Source organism: Grammomys surdaster, unplaced genomic scaffold (assembly GCF_004785775.1).
Source record: "Grammomys surdaster isolate TR1022 unplaced genomic scaffold, NIH_TR_1.0 367, whole genome shotgun sequence".
NCBI lineage: Eukaryota > Metazoa > Chordata > Mammalia > Rodentia > Muridae > Grammomys > Grammomys surdaster.
Genome location: NW_021604786.1, coordinates 3,658,769 through 3,680,926, shown reverse-complemented (window position 1 = coordinate 3,680,926; position 22,158 = coordinate 3,658,769). Strand labels below are relative to the sequence as shown.

Sequence of the window (22,158 nt, the reverse complement as noted above, 5' to 3'; positions counted from 1 at the left end):
TATCCCTAGCTGTCCTGGAACTCACTCTGTAGAGTACTGGGACTTAAGGCATACTCCACCATGCCTGACCCGGAAGAGGTGTCTTTTTATTGTGATTTTATTATGCATACATTATACAGAATAACCGGAATAGCCAGTATTGGCGTTGTCATCCATGATAAACAGAAGGGAGTGAGCTGGGCACGAATCCATAATTCCCTCCAGTGAGGTTAGAGAACAAGAGCGATTGGTCCCTAAGGTGGAAGAGAGAGCATTAGATACAGGCAGGACCGTAAAAATGGAGAAATAAACACTATGGGGACTTAGAGGGAAGGAAAGAAACTTCATGATGGGGGGCGGGCAGCCATGAGAGGGATGAGGGGAGGCTGGACGAGCTTCTTCAGGTCAGTTTTCCCAGCAAATCTCCAATCCCAAGAACAAAGAAAAGACCTGACTTTCTAGTACCCTTTGGGGACAGCAGGAAGCTTTACATCATGTGATATAGTTCAGCACAGTGTATATGACGAGGAGCAGAGAGGACCCAGGTACAGGATAGGGCCATAAATCAGGAGGAGGCTGCAGTTGGTCCAAAGCACAAATGCCTTCTTAGCCCTCTGTCCTAGAGAGAGCTGCAGAGAGGGGTGTGGTCTGATCAGGCGATGGAATCTGTCCTAAAGGTACAGGCCTGTGTTTTTAACAACTGTGAAGTTGCTATACATATATAGAAAACTTTGGCCAGTCACTTACCCATGACTGTTACCCTCCATTCTCCTTCCAATGGATCAGTTTTCTCTCCCTCTCCCTGTTGAGGGCCATCAGCCACAGTCGACCGGGTTCACCTGAAAGAGAGGCTGGGAATGGAAGAAGGGACAGGAGGGCGGGAAGAGATGAAGCCAAGACAAAGGTTTCTGATCAAGGCTCAATGCTTTAATGTTCAGCTTCTAATTTAAAGGGGATAACCCACCCCCACCCCCAGAGTTCCTTCTTGCTTCAGCTGGCTGGGGGTGAGCAGAAACCATCCTGCTGGAGGTGAGAGAAATCCACCCTGCTGGGGGTGAGGGGAATCCACACTTAATTTCGGTGCCAGAGATGTCAAGGCAAGCTCAGCAGGCAGTTTATTCTTCTCAGCTTGTGTACCAGGCTACAGGGCAGCCAAGGAGGCACCAAGGCCAGCAATGCCTCCAGAGTCCTATTGTTTGGTCTATTGTGGCAAACAAGGTCTCTCAGGCCCGCTCAAGGATGGGGGAAGGGCACATCTCCCCCCACTCCGTCCCTACCAGTAGTTGGGCATGTGAGAGAGAATGTATGATACCTGTCTTTCCGTGTCTGTCACATTGCGCTTTAAGGAGAGAGATTCTGACACACACCTTCAGGGAGGATGCTTAAGATTGTAGGCTGACAGCCTGGCGGTGGTGGCACACGCCTTTAATCCCAGCACTTGGGAGGCAGAGGCAGGTGGATTTCTGAGTTCAAGGCCAGCCTGGTCTACAGAGTGAGTTCCAGGACAGCCAGGACTATACAGAGAAACCCTGTCTCAAAAAAAAAACAAAAACAAAAAACAAAAAGACTGTAGGCTGGCTGTAAGCAGCCAATCACAGGAGAACATGCACTACCCACTTAGAACGACGGCATCGTCTTCAGAGATGGATGGAGAAGTGACGAGGGCTGGGTGAACGGACACAGCGTTCAGCTGAGGAAGATGAGGACTTTCTAGAGAGGAGGGGGACAATGACAGGTGACTACTGTGCAACTGACGTCATGCGCTGATTGTCACCCTTAAAACCACTTTTAGTAGGAAAAGTTGGTTGTATGTGTTTCACTAAATGGTCATGGAATTTAATATCCATCTACCGTCACTTCGTTGCATGTTGCTATCTGTGGTAGACTGAGAATGTTTCCATAGGCTCATATATTTGAATGTTTGGTTCCTAACTGGTAGAACTGTTTTGGGAAGATTTGGGAGGTGTGGCTATGTTGGAGGAGGTGTGTCACTGGAGGTAGGCTTTGGGGTTTCAAAAGCTCATGGCCAGTCTCTCTCTTCTCGTTCTCTCTCTCTCTCCCTCCATGTCTCCCTCCCCACCTCTCCCTCTCCCTCTCCCTCTCCCTCTCCCTCTCCCTCTCCCTCTCTGCTTCCAACTTGCTGATAAGATGAAAGCTCTTAGCTACTGCTCCAGTGCCAAGCCTGCTTGCCTGCCTGATGTCATGCCCTACCCCCTCGTCCACCCCCGCACCCCACGATGACCATGGTCTCTTAACTCTCTGAAACTGTAACCAAGCCCCTAATTCAATGCTTTCTTTCATAAATTGCCCTGACCACGGTGTCTCTTCACAGCAATAGAGAAGTAACTAAGACAGTGTCTTTGTGCTCATGGGCCTGTCTCTAAGTAGCCCCAGGGTCTTGATAGGCAGTGAATGTACAGGGAGTAGATAATCTAGCTGTTCTCACAAGGGGGTAATAAGACTGCCACACTAGTGCCAACCAGGCAAGAAGTAGCAGTACTTACAGAATGATATTCATGGAAAGAAATGAGCCTAGTTCCTTTTTATGTCCATAAAGGAGTCAGTGACTTGGGGTGGGGCTCATTGGCAGAGTGTTTGTCTAGCATGCACACAGCCATGGATTTAATCTCAAGCACACATAAACCAAGCACACCTGTAATCCCAGCACACGAGACGGAGGCAGGAGAATGAGAAGTTCAAGGTCTCCCTACCCTTGGATATATAATGGAGTATAAAGCCAGCCTAGAATACCCAAGACCTATTTCAATAAAATAAAAATAATAAAATAAGCAGTCAATATCTAGCTTTGCATCTATCAAATAAAATCTAGAATGAATGTTTCCACATTTACAAGTTCATTGATCAGTAGTTGAAGGGCAGGACCAGTGAATAATAACTGTTATGTCCCATTAACCTGAGGCCACAGTCCATTAAGCATCAGCTTTTCTAATGGGACATTGATCCTCCGTATCATGGCACATTGCCTGGGCTAGTGTTTATGTCCTGACATCCCTGTAACACCTTCTTCAGATCAGCACTGCAAGCCAGAGACTGTACACTTTGGTCCAGAGCAGACCAGTTATCTCAGTTACAAACTGGCTTATCTGCTAGGGGAACAATCCTGCACACAGTGGTTTCAACAGCTGAATTCTTTCCCCAGCACCAAGGGAGCAAACACAAAGCTCACTTCTGCCTCTTTAAAGTAGCAGGAAGTTCACAGGACTGCAGTGCTTTGCCAGAAGCTCCACCCACCCCTGATCTTGATATCTCATTGGCTACTTTTTGGCGCAAGACATGCTGGGAAATGTAGTTTTCAGCTGGGCACGTTTTTTCTTTTAATAAAAAGAACACTTAAAGCTTCGACCGCTTTCACTCCCACAAGTTCAGTTTCTGAATGCCTGTAGACAGTGCTTCAGAGGGCGCCATTAGTGCCACAGCTGCACCCTCTATGCACGCCCTTCTTCACCCCGTTTCAAAATCGCTGGTACCTTATACACATCCTAGAAACATGATGCATGACATTAGGTAACTGGGATGCTTAAAAGTACATATGCTAAGGGATAATGGAATGCTAAGATCTATTTTTACCCAATCTGTCTCCAGAGATAGAATGCTACGCTAGAAAGAAGCTTGGCTTGGTTGCCGGCAAAATCAAGAGGCTAATTAGAAAGCAACGCTTGAGCCTGAAGTAACTAGTCATACTTCTTACTTTCTATATCAATATGCATGTGTTGCGTGTGCGTGTGTGTGTGCAGGCGTAGTGGGGGACTGTCAGCTTGGATTTAAATACCATCTATTGCTTTTGATAACTGTTTTTAGTGTGATACGCATAGGTTCACGTGACAGATGTTTTATCTTCAACAAGAATGTCAGGAAGTGAGGCTTGAGAGACGGCGTAGCAGTCAGGAACATTTTGTACTCTTGGGCACACAAGGCATGTACATGGTACACATGCACGCAGGAAAACACTGATACACATAAAATAAAAACAAATATTTTGTTTTAGAGTGTCAGAAAGTAAAGATGTGAGATGATGCTTTGATTGGGCTGCAGAGATGCCTCAGGGGTTCAAAGCATACTGCTCACAGAGGCCAGAGTTTGGGTCCCAGCAACCACACCAGAAATCTCAAACCCCTCATAACTCTAGATCCAAGAGATCCGAGAACAGCTTCTGGCTTCTGTGGGCACCTAAGCTCACACATATGCATGATTTAAATCTTCTTTGAGAAGATAAAAAACATTTCAAAAGATTATAATTAATATCTCGTCCTTGAGTGTAGGAATCAAGGACCATTTTGCCTTCCTGAAAACGGAGCTTAGGAAGCTCCGAATTTTATTTTGGTCTCCAGATAAATTCTTTGCCTCTTATTGAAAGTATTTCCCCGGAGTCTCTGAAATGCTCTTGGTTCTCTTATCTTAGCCTGTAATTTCTACCTCAGTAGGAGCCAGGAAGAGCCTTTAAAGGCAAGGTTTTTAACCTGTGGGTAGCGCCCCCTGGTGGTCGCACATCAGATATCCTGCACATGAGATATTTACATTTCGAGTCATAACTGTAGCAAAATTACAGCCACAAAGTAGCAATGAAAATAATTTTATGTTGGGGGGGTGGGTTTACAGCATGGATAACAGTATTGTAGGGCCTCAGACTTAGGAAGGTTGAGAACCATAAAGAATGATATGTATCTTGTCTAGACCTCAGCTTTAGGATGGCTGAGAACCATAAAGAATATGTAGCTTGTCTAGACTTGACACACGTTACAGAGATGCTAGAGCTTTTTAGATTGTTCCTTAGGGCCTAGAATTTGTGAGATGTGTTAGAAGACAGCACGATTGTCATGTCTGAGAGGATAGCAAACCCTTTCCTGGTTGGGGGCAGAAAGTGACTAACACGTGATCTCTCTCTCTCTCTCTCTCTCTCTCTCTCTCTCTCTCTCTCTCTCTCTCTCTCTCTTTCATTGATGCTGTTTGTTTTTGAGACAGAGTCTCACCAAGTAGCCCAGGCAGGACGCAGCTTCCCAAATGCTGGACTTACACGCATGCAGTATCACCCCCAGGCGCAGCTGAATGGTCTGTCCCCTATAAACTGTAAAAACACAGCAGATACCTGATAAGGACTTCTCCATGTCTTTCCCCACCCAGAGTGTTAGCGTTAGCCATGTTGACTAATCCTCCTTCCTCTTTTGGTGCTGCTTTGTGAATTTTCTCTTTTACGGAGGGATGGCGGGTGGTGATCTGTCTCCTGCCCTTGTGTCTTACACTGTAGCCTTGGACAAAGTCCAGTTCCTCTGGGCTGTGGAGGAGGCATAGGTCTCTGAAGGGTGTGTCCGAGCATTTGGTCAGAGGGCCAAATGGTTCTCGGGGTAAGCTGGTGTTTCCACGTGGCATAGGTCAAGGCTAAAAATAGGAATATAAAACCTCCTTCTGCCCTGGCTTAGCAAGTCAGAGAAATCTAGAGGTGACATTTCCACTCTGCACTTCCACTCACGATGGTCAAGTTCACGTCGGTATCACAGTGCAATCTTGACTTTCTTGTGGATGGTAAAGTGCCAGAAAGCACTTTCTCAGGTGAAACTCTCAAGGCCCCTGAGGCCCAACTAATTAACAGGGGTCCATGTCTACAGCAGAATATCAGGGACCAACTGAGGGAAGGGTGAATTATTATTATTATTATTATTATTATTATTAATTTGATAAACCAACCAGGGAGAATCACATATAAAATAATCTTTTAAAATGTTTTTCTCTTCTCAACAAAGATTTTAAATCCTAGAGGATTAGAGCATCTAATTCTGGCTGCAGAGTCTCCTTTCTTCCTTTAATCAGCTCCTGTCTGTCACTTTGAAACATACTACGAGGAGATAGCCTGTGCCCTTAATAGCTTCAAACTGCAGCAAAGAGAGGCAAATATATAAATGAGAGAGTGTCATTAAATGTCCAGTACTGGGCTCAAAGACAAAGTGGTCTAGTGTTAGAAATCTAGAGGCAAAAAGAGGCAGTTCCCTGAGGGCGTGGCCTTTGAAGTGAGTTTTCAACAGCCACATGCTGTCTCCATAGGCAGGCTGTGGGAAAGCGTTCTTGGTGGAGTGAGGCAAGCCAGGGAAACCCGAAACAATAATTTCTCTCAATACAATAATCTCTCTCAATACCTGCAGAATGATAGGTCTGGCTATGGAGTGGAGAGGGACAGACAGACCATCAGGAATCCTTGAGAAAAACAAAACAAAATAAACAACTCCTGTGACAATTAAAGATTGCAGCTTGCAGGCAGTTCATGGTGTCTTCATTCTTTGGGGGCTGCTCTGACACCATGTAGATAACGAACAGAGGACTTCTCACTGTTCTGGAGGCTGGGAAGGCCACGATCGGGGTGTTCACAGCCTGCAAGGGTCTTGTGTGTCATCCATGTCCAGATATTGGAAGGACAAAGAGAGAAAGTGGCATCAGAAGCTGATTCTCTCTGCAACCCACTCCCTCCACAAGCCCCTCCCTCCACCGACCCCTCCCTCCACGGGCCCCTCCCTCCACCGACCCCTCCCTCCACAAGCCCCTCCCGCCACAGACCCCTCCCTCCACGGGCCCCTCCCTTCACGGGCCCCTCCCTCCACACACCCCTCCCTCCACCTCAGCTATGAGGGCTTCTCGGAGGATAAATCCTCCTGCATCCTCACCATCTCCTACAGGTTCCAGTTCCCAACACCATTGACCAGAGCAGGGTCTGGGGGTGGGGGTCGGGGGACACCTTTTAAACCACAACAGACAGATAGTAAACTGATTTGAAGAATGGAGTTTTGATTGGCTCTGCACATGCCCCCTTGATAGCATATGGCTTACTCCTGTAGCCCCAGTTAAATACGGTACCATTTATTGAGCACCTACTCTCATAGATGTCTTTTCCGGAAACCAGCGGCATGCCAACTCTGTTCATTTAAATTGCAGTTTTCCCCACGCAGAACTGCACTAATGATACTGTTTGGTTCGGCACAGTTTCTTTACTTGATCATGTTTTCCCATACGGTTAAAGAGAGCAGCTAGAGAGGGAAGCATGGTGTCTGAAAACGCACTGCATGCATCTTGCCTTGGCGCTAGACGTGACTGAGTGCTTGATTTTGACAGAATGGTTATACACCACTGCACATCGCCGCCAAGAAGAACCAGATGGACATAGCCACGTCCCTGCTGGAGTACGGTGCTGATGCAAACGCGGTTACCCGGCAAGGGATAGCGTCCGTCCATCTCGCAGCACAGGAAGGACACGTGGACATGGTGTCACTGCTCCTGAGTAGAAATGCGAATGTCAACCTGAGCAATAAGGTGACTCCCTTCTTATCCTTCTACAGAACATACCACAGCAATTAAATCCTCAGAAAAGTCTGAAAATTGAGATAGATATGTGTGTGTGTGTGTGTGTGTATGTAAATGTATGTATGTATGTATGTATGTATGTATGCATGCATGCAGGGCTAGCAAGATGGCTTAACAGGTTAAGGAATTTGTTGACAAGCCTGATGACCCGAGTTCGATTCCCTCAAACCCACAAGATAGATGAAGAGAACCAACTCACACAAGTTCATTGATGAGCAAGAACATTACCATGATGTAGCACTATATTATTAACATAGTATTGTAATATTATGCATTAATCTTAAGTTAATTAGATTAATTAACTAAATTGATTTTATTAATTTATCATTATAATTTATTTATTAATAAGTAATCAATAAGTGATCAGATTTAATATTATGTTAATATTAATGTTATTAATATTAATAAGATATATATAGTATTTTAATGATTGTCAATGACTTTTTGCTGAAGTTAACCCCGCTGATAATGTGTTAAAACCCCAGCGTGGTTTTGATTTTAGCGTCTCTGATGTACAGTGGTGATCACCCACATATGTCGTTGGGGGAACACAGTATGAGTGCTTCTCTTGGCTTTAAAAATATCACAACAAAGAAGCGGATGAGAAGGCAAGGGGGCCCAGATGGATCAAATGTCGCAGTCTAGAGCAATACGAGTCTGTAGTGAACATCCCTGCCACTCTGGGGTACATCTGAAATACTTTTATGAAGCCTATGGCCAGCGGGGCTAATGCAGGGCTCATACAGAGTAGCACATGCCCTTACTCTGTGGGGTTTTCTTTTAAGAGTCAAAGCTACTCTCCTAGAACTCACAAACCAAGTCTCAGACATTGCCACATGCGTGCGCTCACCCTAGCCATGACTGACGGCCACGCCCTTGGAATCTCTTGCAGAGTGGCCTCACTCCACTCCACCTGGCTGCTCAAGAAGACCGAGTGAACGTGGCTGAGGTCCTTGTCAACCAAGGGGCCCATGTGGATGTGCAGACAAAGGTACATCTCCTTTCTCAACAGGGGAAGAGCCCAATCAAGTGCCCTGGCGTGACCCCAGCCTCAGTAGGAAGGCTGCCGCCATGGCATAGGCAGAAAACTGCCCTGATGCCATCAGCCGCGGACAGCACTTTTCTTTGAGTCTCTGGTCAGATGCTCTGTCCTTATTGGCCCAAACTCAATATTTTAACTGCATGTCAATATTTTTTATTATCACCAGCCATCCTGACACATACCTGCTTTGGGGACAGTGTGACCAAAAAAAAAAGAAAAAAAAGAAAGAAAGAAAAGAAAAAAGAAAGAAAAGAAAAAAATTGATGGCGATTGAAGTTTATCCTATGCAATTAGCGAGAGATGAAAGAATACCCTATTGTTGTTTACCTCATAAATCCCTTATTGTCTATGCAGTTGACCTGTGATTTTTCTCCTTTTTATCTCCTCCCTCTCCTTCTGATAAAATACCTCTTCCAAAAAGAAATGCAGTGCTGGCAAATTGTATGCAACGCCACCGTGCAAGTACCGATAAGAACATGCATAGTCTGTGTAACTGTAAGAGATACATTTCCTACCTGTTCCTTTCCTCTGAACATTGGAGACAGGGTCTCCTTGTATATAGTACTGACTACCTGAAACTCACTACATAGACCTGGCTGGCCTCAAACTCACAGAGAGCCACCTGCCTCTCCTTCCAGAAGGCTGGAATTAAAGGTGTGCACCAGCACTGTTCTTCCCTGGTATGAATCAGTTTATTACAGGGAAAGAATCCTGAGCTGGACACAGTGGCTCCCCGTGATCTTGGTAAGCTGAGGCAGGAGAGTTACCACAAGTTCAAGGGTAGCCTATGCTACAGTGAATTCCATGCTGAGTTTTCAGCATGTGAAACTCTGTTTCAAAGACATGAATGCCTGTTAAATGTCAGGTTGTACATATAGACATCACTGTACATGATGTGGATTAGTTCTGAAGATAACTGGGGGGAGGTTTGAGGCAGGAGCAGCTCACTTCCCTGTACACGGGGCACACACACACATACACACACATACATACTCATACGCAGACATACATACACACACATATATACATACATACTCATATACACACATACACACATACATACATATACACATATATACATATACACATACATACTCATACACACGTACACATATACACATATATACAGACACATGTACATACTCATACACACATACACATATACACATATATACATACACACATACATACTCATACACAGACATACATACACACACATACACATCCATATACATACACACACATATACAGACACACATACATATAGATACATACACATATACAGACACACATACATATAGATACATACACATATACAGACACATACATGCAGATACACACACATACATATACATACATATACACACACATACACACATATACATGCACATATATACACATGCGCATACACACACATACACTTGTATATACATACATACACAGACATGCACACATACACACGAATAAATGTATTATAAAAATATTTTTTCAGTATTCTATGGATCTTTATGAACTGTGTTATCTAATAACATTCTTTTATTTATTTATTCCTCATTTATTTATCTACTTATTCCTTTGTTTGTTTGATTTTGACATACTGGGAATCAAACCCAGTGCCTCCTAGGCACTAGACAAACACACTACCACTGAAGTAGCCCCTCTAGTAACACGAAGTATTATTAAGTAGCTAGTTGTGGAACTATCAAAGGCACGTGAATACATAGTGATTTAGCAAACAGTCTTTGGACAGGGCAGAGGCCGTAGTTGTAGGTGGATGTCCCTGCAGAAGACTGCCCAGTGCAAAGAACACCCATGGCTGAACCCTGGAGAGCCACCAATCTTAAGCAGAAGAGAAAGTGGGGATTTCATTCTATGATCAGGTCATGTTACACAGAAGGTGCATGGTGATAAGAAATAAAATCTTGATTGAAGTAACACAGAGATTCTACCCAGAGCCTTCCACCTGAGCCCGTCATCTCTTGATGCATGCCCATGTGTGTGTGTATGGGGGGGGTATTCATGTGTGGTGTATGCCTACATGTTGGTGTGCGTGCCTGTATGTGTGCACTGAGGCCAGAGGAAACTGTCAGGAATCTTCTCAATCATTCCCCACCCCCACCCCACCTTATTTGGTTTTTGAGAAAGCTTGCCATTTCAGCTGGGTTGGCTGGCCAGCAGCTTCTCAGAATTCATCTGTCCCTCCCCCGCAGCCCTGAGATCGCAAGCACGATGACAGACACTTCTCCTTACACAATTCTCTGACAGACACTTCTCCTTACACAATTCTATCTGTCCAGTCCACAAATATGACAGTCAGCCCTCGATTGCGTCCCTCTTTCCAATCCCTCATTTGCCAAAGATTTAAAAATATTTGCTGGGCACCTGCGATGTGTTCGGGATGATGATAAGGGGCGAACACGGTGCACCCAGCCCTCTCCAAAGCTGCTTACTGCTAGCTGGAAAGACTCTCTCAAGCTGTGTGATGCTAGGCCCATCTTTGCACAGTGCCGTTGTGTCTGGGAACGCTGTGATCCAGAGACTCCCATTTCTATGAGGACGAGGGAACTCTTCTTGGCTGTGCACACAGCTGCAAAAGTATTTATCAATGTGCATGTGATGTCTGAGTGTGGGATATATGCCACAGTACACGAGTAGACAGAAGAAGGCTTTTGGAAGTCAGCTCTCTCCTGTCATCGGCTCAGGCCGTCAGGCGTGGTACCACCATTCAAACCTGGTGAGCCATCTCTCCAGCCCTGACGCACACCTGTTTTTAAACAGATGATTTGGGACAGCAGGAAGACTACTGTCTCAGAGGACAGGATAGGAGAGGTGACTTCAGTTCCTAGACAGGAAGGGGCACAGAGAAGGACCACAGTCACCTAAGCCCATCAGTCCATTATAACAACTTCGCATTTTACCCCGTTCGAGGTGGGAAACTGTACATTAAAATGGAGTATTTAAATATTCAGTCTCACAACCTACTACATTTGACACAAGAGCCCATGGGGCTGTTATGTTGCATGTGAAATACTTGAAGAACATTTTAATTTTAATATTTATATTAGTGAAATGTGTGTGTGTGCTGTGTATATGTGATGTGTGTGTGTATGCATGTGTAGTCTGGTGTGTGTGTGTGTGGTGTGTGTGTGTTGTGTATATGTGTAGTCTGGTGTGTGTGTGTGTATGTGTAGCCTGGTGTGTGTGTGTGTGTGTGTGTGTGGTGTGTATGTGGTGTGTATATGTGTAGCCTGGTGTGTGTGTGTGTGTGTGTTGCACATTCTGGAGGGGATTACATTTAAGTTCTCCTGTTTACAGAGCAACTACTTTATTGACTGAGCCATCTCCCATCTCCAGTGTCACTACTTTTGAAATAATAATAATTTAAATTATATGTATGTCTATATATAGTTTTAGAGAGAAGAATAGACAGGTGAGGGGGAGAGAGAGAGGGAGAGAAAGAGAGAGAGAGAGAGAGAGAGAAAGAGAGAGAGAGACTGAATCGACAGTCCTTGAGAGTCATTGGTTGTCAGTCTGTGAAAGAATTGGTTGCTTTGTGTCAGTCACTGGGTTTGAAACAACGGCCACGCTCTGGGAGGAAGTAGGTAGATTTGCTTTAACTTGAGCAACTGTACCAGGTTCAAGTTCCTACTTGGACAACCAGAACTCACACTGGCACCTCAGCTTGACTGGTCCTATGCCTCTGCCTGTCTGTGGTAGGCTGGTTTTGGTTTTGGATTTTTTTTGTTTGTTTGGTTGGTTGGTTGTTTTTTTTGGGGGGGGGTTGTTTTGTTTTTGCTTTTGTTTTTGTATTTTTTTTTTGGTTGCTTGGTTGGTTTTGTTTTGTTTTTCCTTGATGTCTCACTATGCAGACCTGGCTGGCCTGGAACTCTGCCTCTGGGGTCCTGAGATTAAAGGGATGTGCCTCTCCCCCTTCCCACCCCAACCCCACCCCGCAAGCTTGTCACTTAGCCATTTTGTTAGAGAACAGAGTATTCAATCAACGCTAACCCAATCTGTCCATATAACACTCTCTGACCTCCCCAGTCAGTTACCGAATCCACCTGTCTGGGCTGCTGATTGGTCCATCTTACCTTCCTGTCCCGAACAGCTCTATGCAGAGAGGGAAGAGCGGATGTAAGAGGGGGAGTTACCATACCCGTTTTTATGTTCAACCAGATATATTAAGACTACCTGTGCAAAGGGCTTTTTTTTTTTTTTAATGGAGAAGAGGTTTTTTTTTTTTTAATCTATTTTCCAGTTCAAAAGGAAAGTTAAATAATACTTTTACTTCCGTTCAGCATAGCTGTTACTAAAAGTATACTTACAATGTTTCTTTTTTTTCCCCCCTGAAATGTAATTACAGATGGGCTACACCCCGCTCCACGTGGGCTGTCACTATGGAAACATCAAAATAGTCAATTTTCTGCTGCAGCATTCCGCCAAAGTTAACGCCAAGACAAAGGTAGGCACCCTCCCCCTTCCTCCCCAGCAAAGCCCTTGGTTCTGTATTCAAGAAAGTACATGGTATCTCTCTGTTTGTTCTTCTACAGAATGGATACACACCGCTGCACCAGGCAGCTCAGCAGGGCCACACGCATATCATCAACGTCTTGCTCCAGAACAATGCCTCCCCCAATGAACTCACTGTGGTGAGCTGTGGTCCAGCACAGTGGGAACAGAGGACACAGAGGGACTCTGAAGTCCTCCCACATTTGGGTCCCACGCCAGTTGCTTTTCTATTATCTTAGATAAGTTACATAGAGCCTTCAAGGAAAAGAGTATGTACGTCTCACTGACTGTTCACATAGACTCTCTGCCCTAGAATCACATGTAGCTGCCCAGACATAGACCGGTAGGAACAAGTGAACTGGGCTTTTACAGAATCTTTCTATTAGCTGTCTTTCTGTCACTATAACAAAATATCCGAGGCAAGCAACTTAATAGACAGGAAGTCTTTCTTTGGCTGACAGTTGCTCAGGTGTTTGTCCATATCACTTGACCCCATGAGTCTGCAGGGAGTTTGGTCATTAGGGCAGGGACTGCTTACTGAAGTTCATATCACAGCCACCAGAAAGTAAGCAAGGCAGGAGGAGACTGGAATCCCAGTACACTCTACAAGGACACTCCCCTAGTGACATTCCACACAAACACCAGTCCCAGCCTGCCAGTAGCAGCAGGGTCTTTGAACATACAGCCTTTGCGACATTTGGGATCCAAACTATAAAATTGCAACATTTACACTTTTGCATATACTAGTTGGGTTGGTACAATGTGAGACCGGCCTTGCCCTGGTGACAGGCTGTGTGACCTTGTCCACATTTCCCTGCCTTCCAGAACGGGAACACAGCCCTGGCCATCGCCCGGCGCCTTGGCTACATCTCGGTGGTTGACACACTGAAGGTCGTGACAGAGGAAATTATGACCACCACTGTGAGTAATGGATGTTGGACTTTCTTACTCTGAATGCCAGGTTTCCCTGGGCTTTTCTAGAATGTTCCTTCTTCCTCTATTTGTAGACTAAGTACCATGTTTTTTAAATGCTGTCAATGTAGCAAACCCATAATGTTTGACATGAACAAAATTTGAAATGCTGAATGTGTATATGTATATATGCATATGCATATGTATATCTATATCTATATATAATCTGTGAAAGTTGCTTATGGAGCTGAAGAAACCCAGCACCTGCCTCAGGTCCTGCACAATTGACATTAACTCCAGCTCCAAAGGGTCTATCACCCTCTTCTGGCCTCAATGGGCACTGCACTCACATGTGCTCATACACATAGACACAGACACATAAATAAGTAATAAAGCTTAGGAAAAAAATAGTTATGTAAGTGGATAAAGAGTTTTCGATTCCATGTTCTATCTTGGTATTGTAAAGACTTTGAAGGCCTCGTATGAGACCCTAATTTACCAGATGACTCTGTTCCACTAGAGTCATTTTAAGAAACCTTGCTATATTTCGTTGTGTGTGTTGGGGGTACACACGTGCCATGGTGTGGGTGTGAAAGTCAGAGGATAACTGGCAGAGTCAGTTCTCTCTTCCTACCAGGAATTGGTTCTGGGAATTGAACTCAGGTCACCCACCAGGCTTGGCAGCAAGTGTCTTTCCACACTGAGCTATCATCCCCGTCTATCACCCCCCCACACAGACACACAGGGAGGGAGGGAGGGAGGGAGAGAGAGAGAGAGAGAGAAAGAGAGAGAGAGAGAGAGAGAGAGAGGGAGAGGGAGAGAGAGAGAGAGCCTTCAAATCATTTTAACCCTGTCTAGTGTCTTTAGGATTAAGAGACATGAGGACAGTGGAATTTGAGGGTGATGTCATCATTTCCCTTTTGCCACCTCCCAGTCTGAAGGAAGACATAGCTACTGTGCATAGCTTTCATCATATATGCAGCACTTTCTATAGGAAACCGTGGGCTCAGGCTGTCCGCAGCTATGTGCCGGCTGAGTTATATGGCAGTTCACAGGTTTCAAAAACCAGAAGATAAATCTGCTGAGGAGAAGAAGCTGTGTGACTTAAAAGACAGAAGATGCTCACTAACCAGGGTCTATTTCTATCATCACCATAAAGTTTGGGAGAAAAATTGTACTTAGCAATTTATACAGCTTTTAAAATCCACAATCTGTTATGAAGTTCTTCTGGATTTTGTTGTTGTTGTTATTTGTTTTGTTTTGAGACAGTCATGCTGTGTAGAGCAGGCTACCATCAAACTCACCGAGATTAGCCTGGTTCTGTCTCCAGAGTGAAGATGCCCTCCATCATGCCTGGCTATTATTAAAGTTTTAGAGAAAGGCTACACGTATAATGTTTTCTAGCCTCCATGGTCTAGATTTCCCATGTAGCTCTTTCTAGAGGACAAAGGAAGGAGGAAAGCCAGCTGTTTAACAGTAGCCAAGTAGCACGATGCTACAAATATTTGAGTCATTATAATGAATACATCGGATTGCTTTTTTAATATTAAGAGGACACTTGTCTAATAGTTCAAAATATAAGTCATAATTGAGTTTCTCAGCCATTCGGCGATTTCACAATGTTCCTGTGAGGTAAAACTGAAAGCTTTGTGCTAGAGGGGTGGCTCAGCAGTTAGGTACCCCAACTGTTCTTCCAGAGGATCAGGGTTCAGTTCCCAGCACCTATACTGGTGGCTCCCAATATATTGTAATTTTGGCTTCAGGGTAATCAGTGACCTCTTCTGGCTTCCACAGCCACCTGTTCACTCATGTGTATGCACACACACACACACATGCACACACACATGCATACACATGCACACACACATGCACACACATATATGCTCATGCATGCACACACATACACCTGCAGCTAAACTAGAAGTTGACCACGTATCTTGGTTGGTAAAGCACCCACAAGGCTCTTAACTGGATTCTCAATCCATCGCAACAACACCAGCCTAGAGTTACAGAACAAGAGGACAGCGCTGCAGCTTTGGGGAAGGCTCAGGCCCCCACCAGAGTCTGTGGAAGCAGAGCCACTTCCCTTGTGTGTCATCTCTAAGCTTGGTTGGCAGAAGATAATTCTTGCTAAAAGCAAGGTCCAAACTGCCCCGGGAAGCCAATGTAGCCTCCATACAAACTGTAAGTGCTCAAGGTGGCCAGCAGAGAAGCCAGTCCTGGGGAATTAGTCTAACCTTCTGGTACTTGGAACTTTATTGCAAACTCAGACACCACCTTCTCAGCTCTGCTCTAGTGCTTACAAGCATCTATAATGTATAAGGAATATAAATTCCCTGAGATGGGAGGGTGTGATTTTGTTTGGTGTCTATAATCTTAAATGGCATAGCTCAGTCTCCATGCTTGGCATCTTGGTCCAGAAAGTTACTGTGGCCTCTGCAGCCATTGTTTCTATCAACAGAGTCTCCCACACAGGGAAAGTGTACCATGTAGCAATCCTGAGAAAGAAAGATACTAAGTGCCTCTGTTGTCGTAGCAGCCCGAGGAACCAAGCAGCAGAAGCAAAGCTTCAGGAGAGATGGTTCCTCCTTTAATGGCCTTGAAATTGTATTTCTCTTGATTATGCTGCTTGAAATACTCAGTATCTCTGGAAGCCACCATCAGGGCATGACGAGCATCCAGGTATCAGTTGCTTACACCTTGCTCGGCTTAAAGGAGGCAGGATTCCTGAGAAATAGATGGATAGAAGACGAGAGTAGGAATGCCAAGGTGGGCCTGGAATGTCTTCTGTTGCCCCGAAGTAAGTGTTTCAGTTTGCTCTCTGATGCTGTGAGAAAACACAGACCGGAGGCAACTTTTGAGACAGTCATCTTAGCTTATAGGTTATTCCTATAATGTGGACAGGTTACACTCCGTCACTGAGAAAAGCCAGGACAGGAAGTTGCAACAGGAACCCAGAGGCAGGAACTGAAACACAGGCCACGGAGCACCACTTACTGGCCCATTCCCCATGGCTTGCTCAGTTACAAGTATCTTTGTACAAACCAGAGCCACCTGCCCAGGAGTGGCATCATCCCCAGTGAGCTGAGTCCCTCCCTCATCACTCACTGATCAAGAGAATTTCCCCCCCCACACACACACACCCCTAACTACAGGCCAATCTGATAGGAGTAACTTGCCAGTTGAGGTTGTCTCTTTCCAGGTGACTCTAGTTTGTGTCAAGCTGATGAAAAACTAACCACCACAGCAGGAACATGCACTGCCAACACTACCAAAGTTAAATGACCTACGTGAATACAATGAAAGGGGGTCAGGGAGTCACACACAAATCAATAGAAAAAGTTCAGGGTGGCCAAGGCTGGAACACTTTGACTAAAACTAAATCACAGAGTATTAGTGCATGGTTTAAGATAGGAAGCAAATCTTTCAAAGCCCATACTGGTGTGAGCCAACAACTGAGTATGTGGGAAAGAATGTACGGGCTACTAAGGGAAGAGAGTTACAGAAAGTATACAGGGCATGCGGTTCATCATCAGAACACTGCCTCAGGGACTGTGTTCAACCCTCAGACATGTGGCAGGGGCAAATTCTCCCCCGGCAAAGGATTCCAAAAAAACTTGTGAAAATCCTTCCCTCTCAAGGAAGCACTGAACCTAATTCCCTACAGCCCAAATATGAGCTGAGGTGGTGTGTTCCAAAACCCAAACACGTGAGAGCAGCACTTAAGCAAGGAGAACAGAGAGAGCCAGGGTACAGGGGGAAAGCCCACGAACACTGCCTCAGCCAGAAGGTAAAGAGCCATGTTTGTTACGATATGATACTGGATGGTGACCAAGAAAGGGAGCGTCGCCTCCACAGCCTGCCTTCTCCAGAGTAATCACAAAGGAAAACAGGAGGCAGATGGCTCTTTAAACAACTGACTGATACAGCTCAGGACCCTCAAGGTCCTCCATGCCAAAGAAAGATTGAGACTCCTAACAGCCGAGGATAGCCACGAGAGCCATTTTGACTACGTGGAATGTGCTCAGTGTGGGACCAAAGTCACGGAAATGCCGTTGTAACCCAAACTTCGATAATGACGCCTTGATGTTAGTGTGCAATGACGAATGCTCTGTACTAACCGACGTTACCATGATGAGAGACTTAGTATGGGGTATATAGGGATTTTCTGTACAATTTTAGAGCCTGTAAAACTAACTGAAAGTTAAAGATGTGATCAGTTTCAGTACTGTGTACTGAGAGAGGCACAAAAATGTTTTATTTCCACATAACAATTGAGCATCAGGGTGTCATTTACCAAAAAAAGAAATTATCAATAAGAAACTGAATTGATAGCCTTTCTTAGTTTCAACGTCTGGACGCTTCTTAGTTATGTTTATTCTGTCTGTGTGTATATAGATGCTTTGCTTGAATGCATATCTGTGCACCAGTCAGACGAGGGCTTCTGATGCCCTAGAACTGGAGTTAGAGTGTTGTGAGCTGCCATTTGGGTACTGGGGGCCTAACCCCAGGGCCTTTGCTAGAGGAGCAAGTTCTCTTAAGCACTGAGGCATCTCTCGAGCCCCTGTTTTCAGCTTTTTTAAAAAAACACAAAAAAAACATATGCCATTTTTTTTTTTTTTTTTATAATTCTGTTTTTTTTTTTTTCTGGTTTTTTGAGACAGGGTTTCTCTGTGTAGCCCTGGCTGTCCTGGAACTCACTGTGTAGACCAGGCTGGCCTCGAACTCAGAAATCCGCCTGCCTCTGCCTCCCAAGTGCTAGGATTAAAGGCGTGCGCCACCACCGCCAGGCCAGATGCTATCTTTTGAAGGGACGTAGATTATAAAGTTAGAAAGTCACCAATTAGTAAACTAGAGTCAGAAAGGCACTCGCCCAGTACCACGCCAGACTTGATGAAGATTTTTGGAAGCTAAAATGATCCTCCAAACACATTGCCTCTAAAATGTTTTTGATAAATATGATTATAAAATATACATAACTTATATCGCTTTAGTATTTTTGCTGTATCCTATGGATACATATGGAGTGGACACATAGTAGAGAAACCAAAAGAAGTGACAGGCTTGGCACCAGGGATAGTGACAAATCCCTTGCTGTTCTTTTGGGGTACCTTCTCCCATGATCCTGATGGGATGTGATACCTGATTCTTCTGGCATGGATAAGCACAGCAATGCTTTCCTCTCGTCCTCAGAAAAGCCTTGTTAGCCTTGCCCCTAGAATCTTTCCACCTTGTACTAATCAGAAGGGCATTTCTGAGGACTTCCCACCCCGTGCTGCTCAAGAGAGATGCATGTTGTGTATAAAGCCTTCTAAGTTCTCCATCCCGAAGTCCCATAGGATAGCAATCCATCGATCAATTTGGAAAGAAATGATTAGTCTCCTTAAAATGTCCTTTCACTCTGAAGCAACTGCTTTTTGTTGTTGTTGTTGTTTTCCCCAGACCATTACGGAGAAGCACAAAATGAATGTCCCAGAAACAATGAATGAAGTCCTCGATATGTCGGACGATGAAGGTAAGGCAATGCCCTCGGGGGGTTGCCATGGTGATGAGTGACCATGGCTCCGTTGCTTCCTGAAGAAAGTCCATCACAAGTAAACGTGTCTTGGGGAGGTGGGGTGGAATGTTTAGATGCTGAGTTGTGTCGTTGGGGATGAGTATTTTCATACACTCTTATTATCACTTAAATCATGCAGTAAGGAAAGCCAGCGCCCCCGAAAAGCTCAGCGATGGGGAATATATCTCAGACGGTGAAGAAGGTATTTATACCTCTCTCGTGTGATGAGACTTAATCTCCCGACTCCAGCTCTCCTTTCTTATCTCTGAAAAGTAACACTTCCCCAACAGTTACTAACTTCTCACGTCATTTCGGGAATTAATTTGGGGGTCATTTAAAGGCTCACCCCAGGTCCTATCCTCTTTCAGACTTGATCTCTTAAGCCCACTTCCCACCGTTAAGCAGAAAATAATGTCACTAACTATGTCGGTTATTCTGTCTCTTGTCTCTATCAAGCAGAAAACTGCAGTTTTATTGTTTATGTCTGAATCTTAAGAAGGGTCAGCTTACTGTTCGTAGTTGTTCTGTTTGGATTTTTTCTTTAGTGTAAAAGGCGTCCTTACAGGCTGGAGGGCGAATGCCCGGTCTGCAGTTCGCTCTGCAGGGAAATCAGCTTTTGACTGTGGGACTAAGCATGAGAACTCAACCTGAGTCAAACCACTCCCAAACTGTAAGCTTTCAACAGTGGCCTGATAAAGAGACTGATACACAGTAAGGCTGTATGACATGTACTCAGTAAAGCTAATGTTTCCTGCTTGATTCAAAAGAATGATGCTGTTGACCATGTCATTCACATATGTATGCGTGTGTGTATACACACATGCATGTGCATATGACATGTTTGAAAGGTCTATTGGGAAAGTACCATTGTATAAGTAAATATATATGTAGGAAGGATGGCAAATTTTGCAGCTTCACTGAAATAGTGAAGTGTTTACTACATTGAATGTATGTTTATTTATTTATTTATTTTGTTTGTTTGTTTGTTTATTTGTTGAGACAGGGTTTCTCTGTGTAGCCCTGGCTTTCCTGGAACTCACTCTGTAGACCAGGCTATACTCAAACTCAGAGATCAACCTGCCTCTGCCTCCCTAGTACTGACATTAATGACAGGGTCTACCATGCCCTTGACTTTTTAAATTGATTAATTGATTGACTGATTGATTGAATCAGCTTATCTTCTAAAATAATTGTCTTCCTCACTGTTCTCCTACCATGCCCTGTTACATAGTACTTTTTCCCCGATTGTATCGGTCTTAGCAGGATTTTAATTACCTGTTCCTTCTTTGATTTGCACAAATTCACTGGGAGCATAAGCAGTGGGGAAAAATCTACCTGATGCCAAGTGGCCGTAACCTTGGTGACTGGCACACAGAGACGCTGGTGGCTGGATGGGCACACACACAGGATGGGCAACGCTGAGGTTGTGCCAGGACTCTTGACTCTCCTTCATGATTGGTTTTAACACTTTTACTTTTACAGGCTTTTGTCTCAGTTGTGTGTCTACCTCTTTTCTCTCCCACGGGTTGCTGGTTGTATCCTCGTGAGAGGTCTTGTGTCTCTCCATCACATGCTATTACAACACATTTTCTTGTCACGTTTCAGAGTAATTTCTCATGTGCACGTAATGTGTTTTTTTAAAAAAAGGTGATTTGCTCCCCGTGTACATAAACAGAACAGGATTCAAAGTTTGTTTCCCATGTGAAATTCGCATGAAATACAATATGACAGTCACCAATAGACATTTTTCTGCCCTTTTAACAAAACATCCAAGGTTACCACCCTGATGAGAGGCCGAGTTTGAATGGACTGTGTAATAGCTTTGTTTATATGGATCAGTTGTCAAATAATCTCAAAGCAAGAGAAAATGGAATCTCTAAACTTTAATTCACTTAATAAAGTAGAAATGGCAGTCATTTCCTTTATATTTGAAAACTTGAAACTCAGAGTGGCTTATAATTACCACTTTGTCTTTCTCTAAACTCTTGTCTTGTCCTCTGAGGGTATGTTAATGGGTCGTTGGAATTATCTGGATTTTGATATTATAACGTTGTAGAACTAGCTACCACAGAATGTCCTGAAGGTTAGTCTACTTGAACATCCCTGTAGCTAGATTTTTTGCTAGAACATTCTTTGCCCAAATGTCTCAAATTGCCCTCTCCAATTTGAATAAACTTTAAAAGTCCCCCCACCTCAGCTACCTTTCAATCCTCAGTACTCAGGAGGCAGAGGCAAGTGGTGGGATCTCTATGAGTTCGAGGCCAGCCTGGTCTCCAGAGCAAGTTCCAGGACAGTCAGGACTACACAGAGAAACCCTGTCACAAAAACCCAAAACCAACCAACCAAACAAACAAATAAAAATTAAAAATTAAATAAAATAAAAATTCCCCACTTCCTTGAACTCCTTCTAACTTCTGTCTAGCAATTCTGGCTCTGATATATTTGGCCAGCCTGATGCATACATTAGGTTCCATTAATGATTTAGAATTGGGGAGTGACAGAGGATATGCAGTATGCAGAGGTCTGAGGACTACATGTGAGTTAGTTCTGTCTCTGTACCTTGTCAGACCTGAGGGATCATTGGTAATTCAGACACTAGCTGGGTATAGTGGTACATGCCTTTGAGCCTTGGGGCCTGAGGCAAGCCTGGTCAGTACCATTTATAAGCAACACTTATTGGCAGCTTATCTCAAGAAAGACAAGGATGAGTTTGTGCTATGGGAAATAGTATAAACCCTAAATTAGGTGGGAATAGATATTAAAGGGTTAACATCAGAAAGTCTCTCCCTTCACCATT

The 22,158-nt window shown here is 44.4% G+C and overlaps 1 protein-coding gene across 1 annotated transcript in view; it reads left to right on the top strand.

Annotated features, from left to right (window-relative positions):
- Ank3 (ankyrin 3) overlaps positions 1-22,158 on the top strand; it is a 316,865-nt gene that overhangs the window by 182,403 nt on the left and 112,304 nt on the right. Inside the window, exons 17-23 of the mRNA XM_028780242.1 lie at positions 7,093-7,290; positions 8,234-8,332; positions 12,747-12,845; positions 12,934-13,032; positions 13,718-13,813; positions 19,247-19,319; positions 19,501-19,563. Coding sequence (XP_028636075.1) covers positions 7,093-7,290; positions 8,234-8,332; positions 12,747-12,845; positions 12,934-13,032; positions 13,718-13,813; positions 19,247-19,319; positions 19,501-19,563 — 727 coding nt within the window. The remainder of the gene's footprint in view (positions 1-7,092; positions 7,291-8,233; positions 8,333-12,746; positions 12,846-12,933; positions 13,033-13,717; positions 13,814-19,246; positions 19,320-19,500; positions 19,564-22,158) is intronic.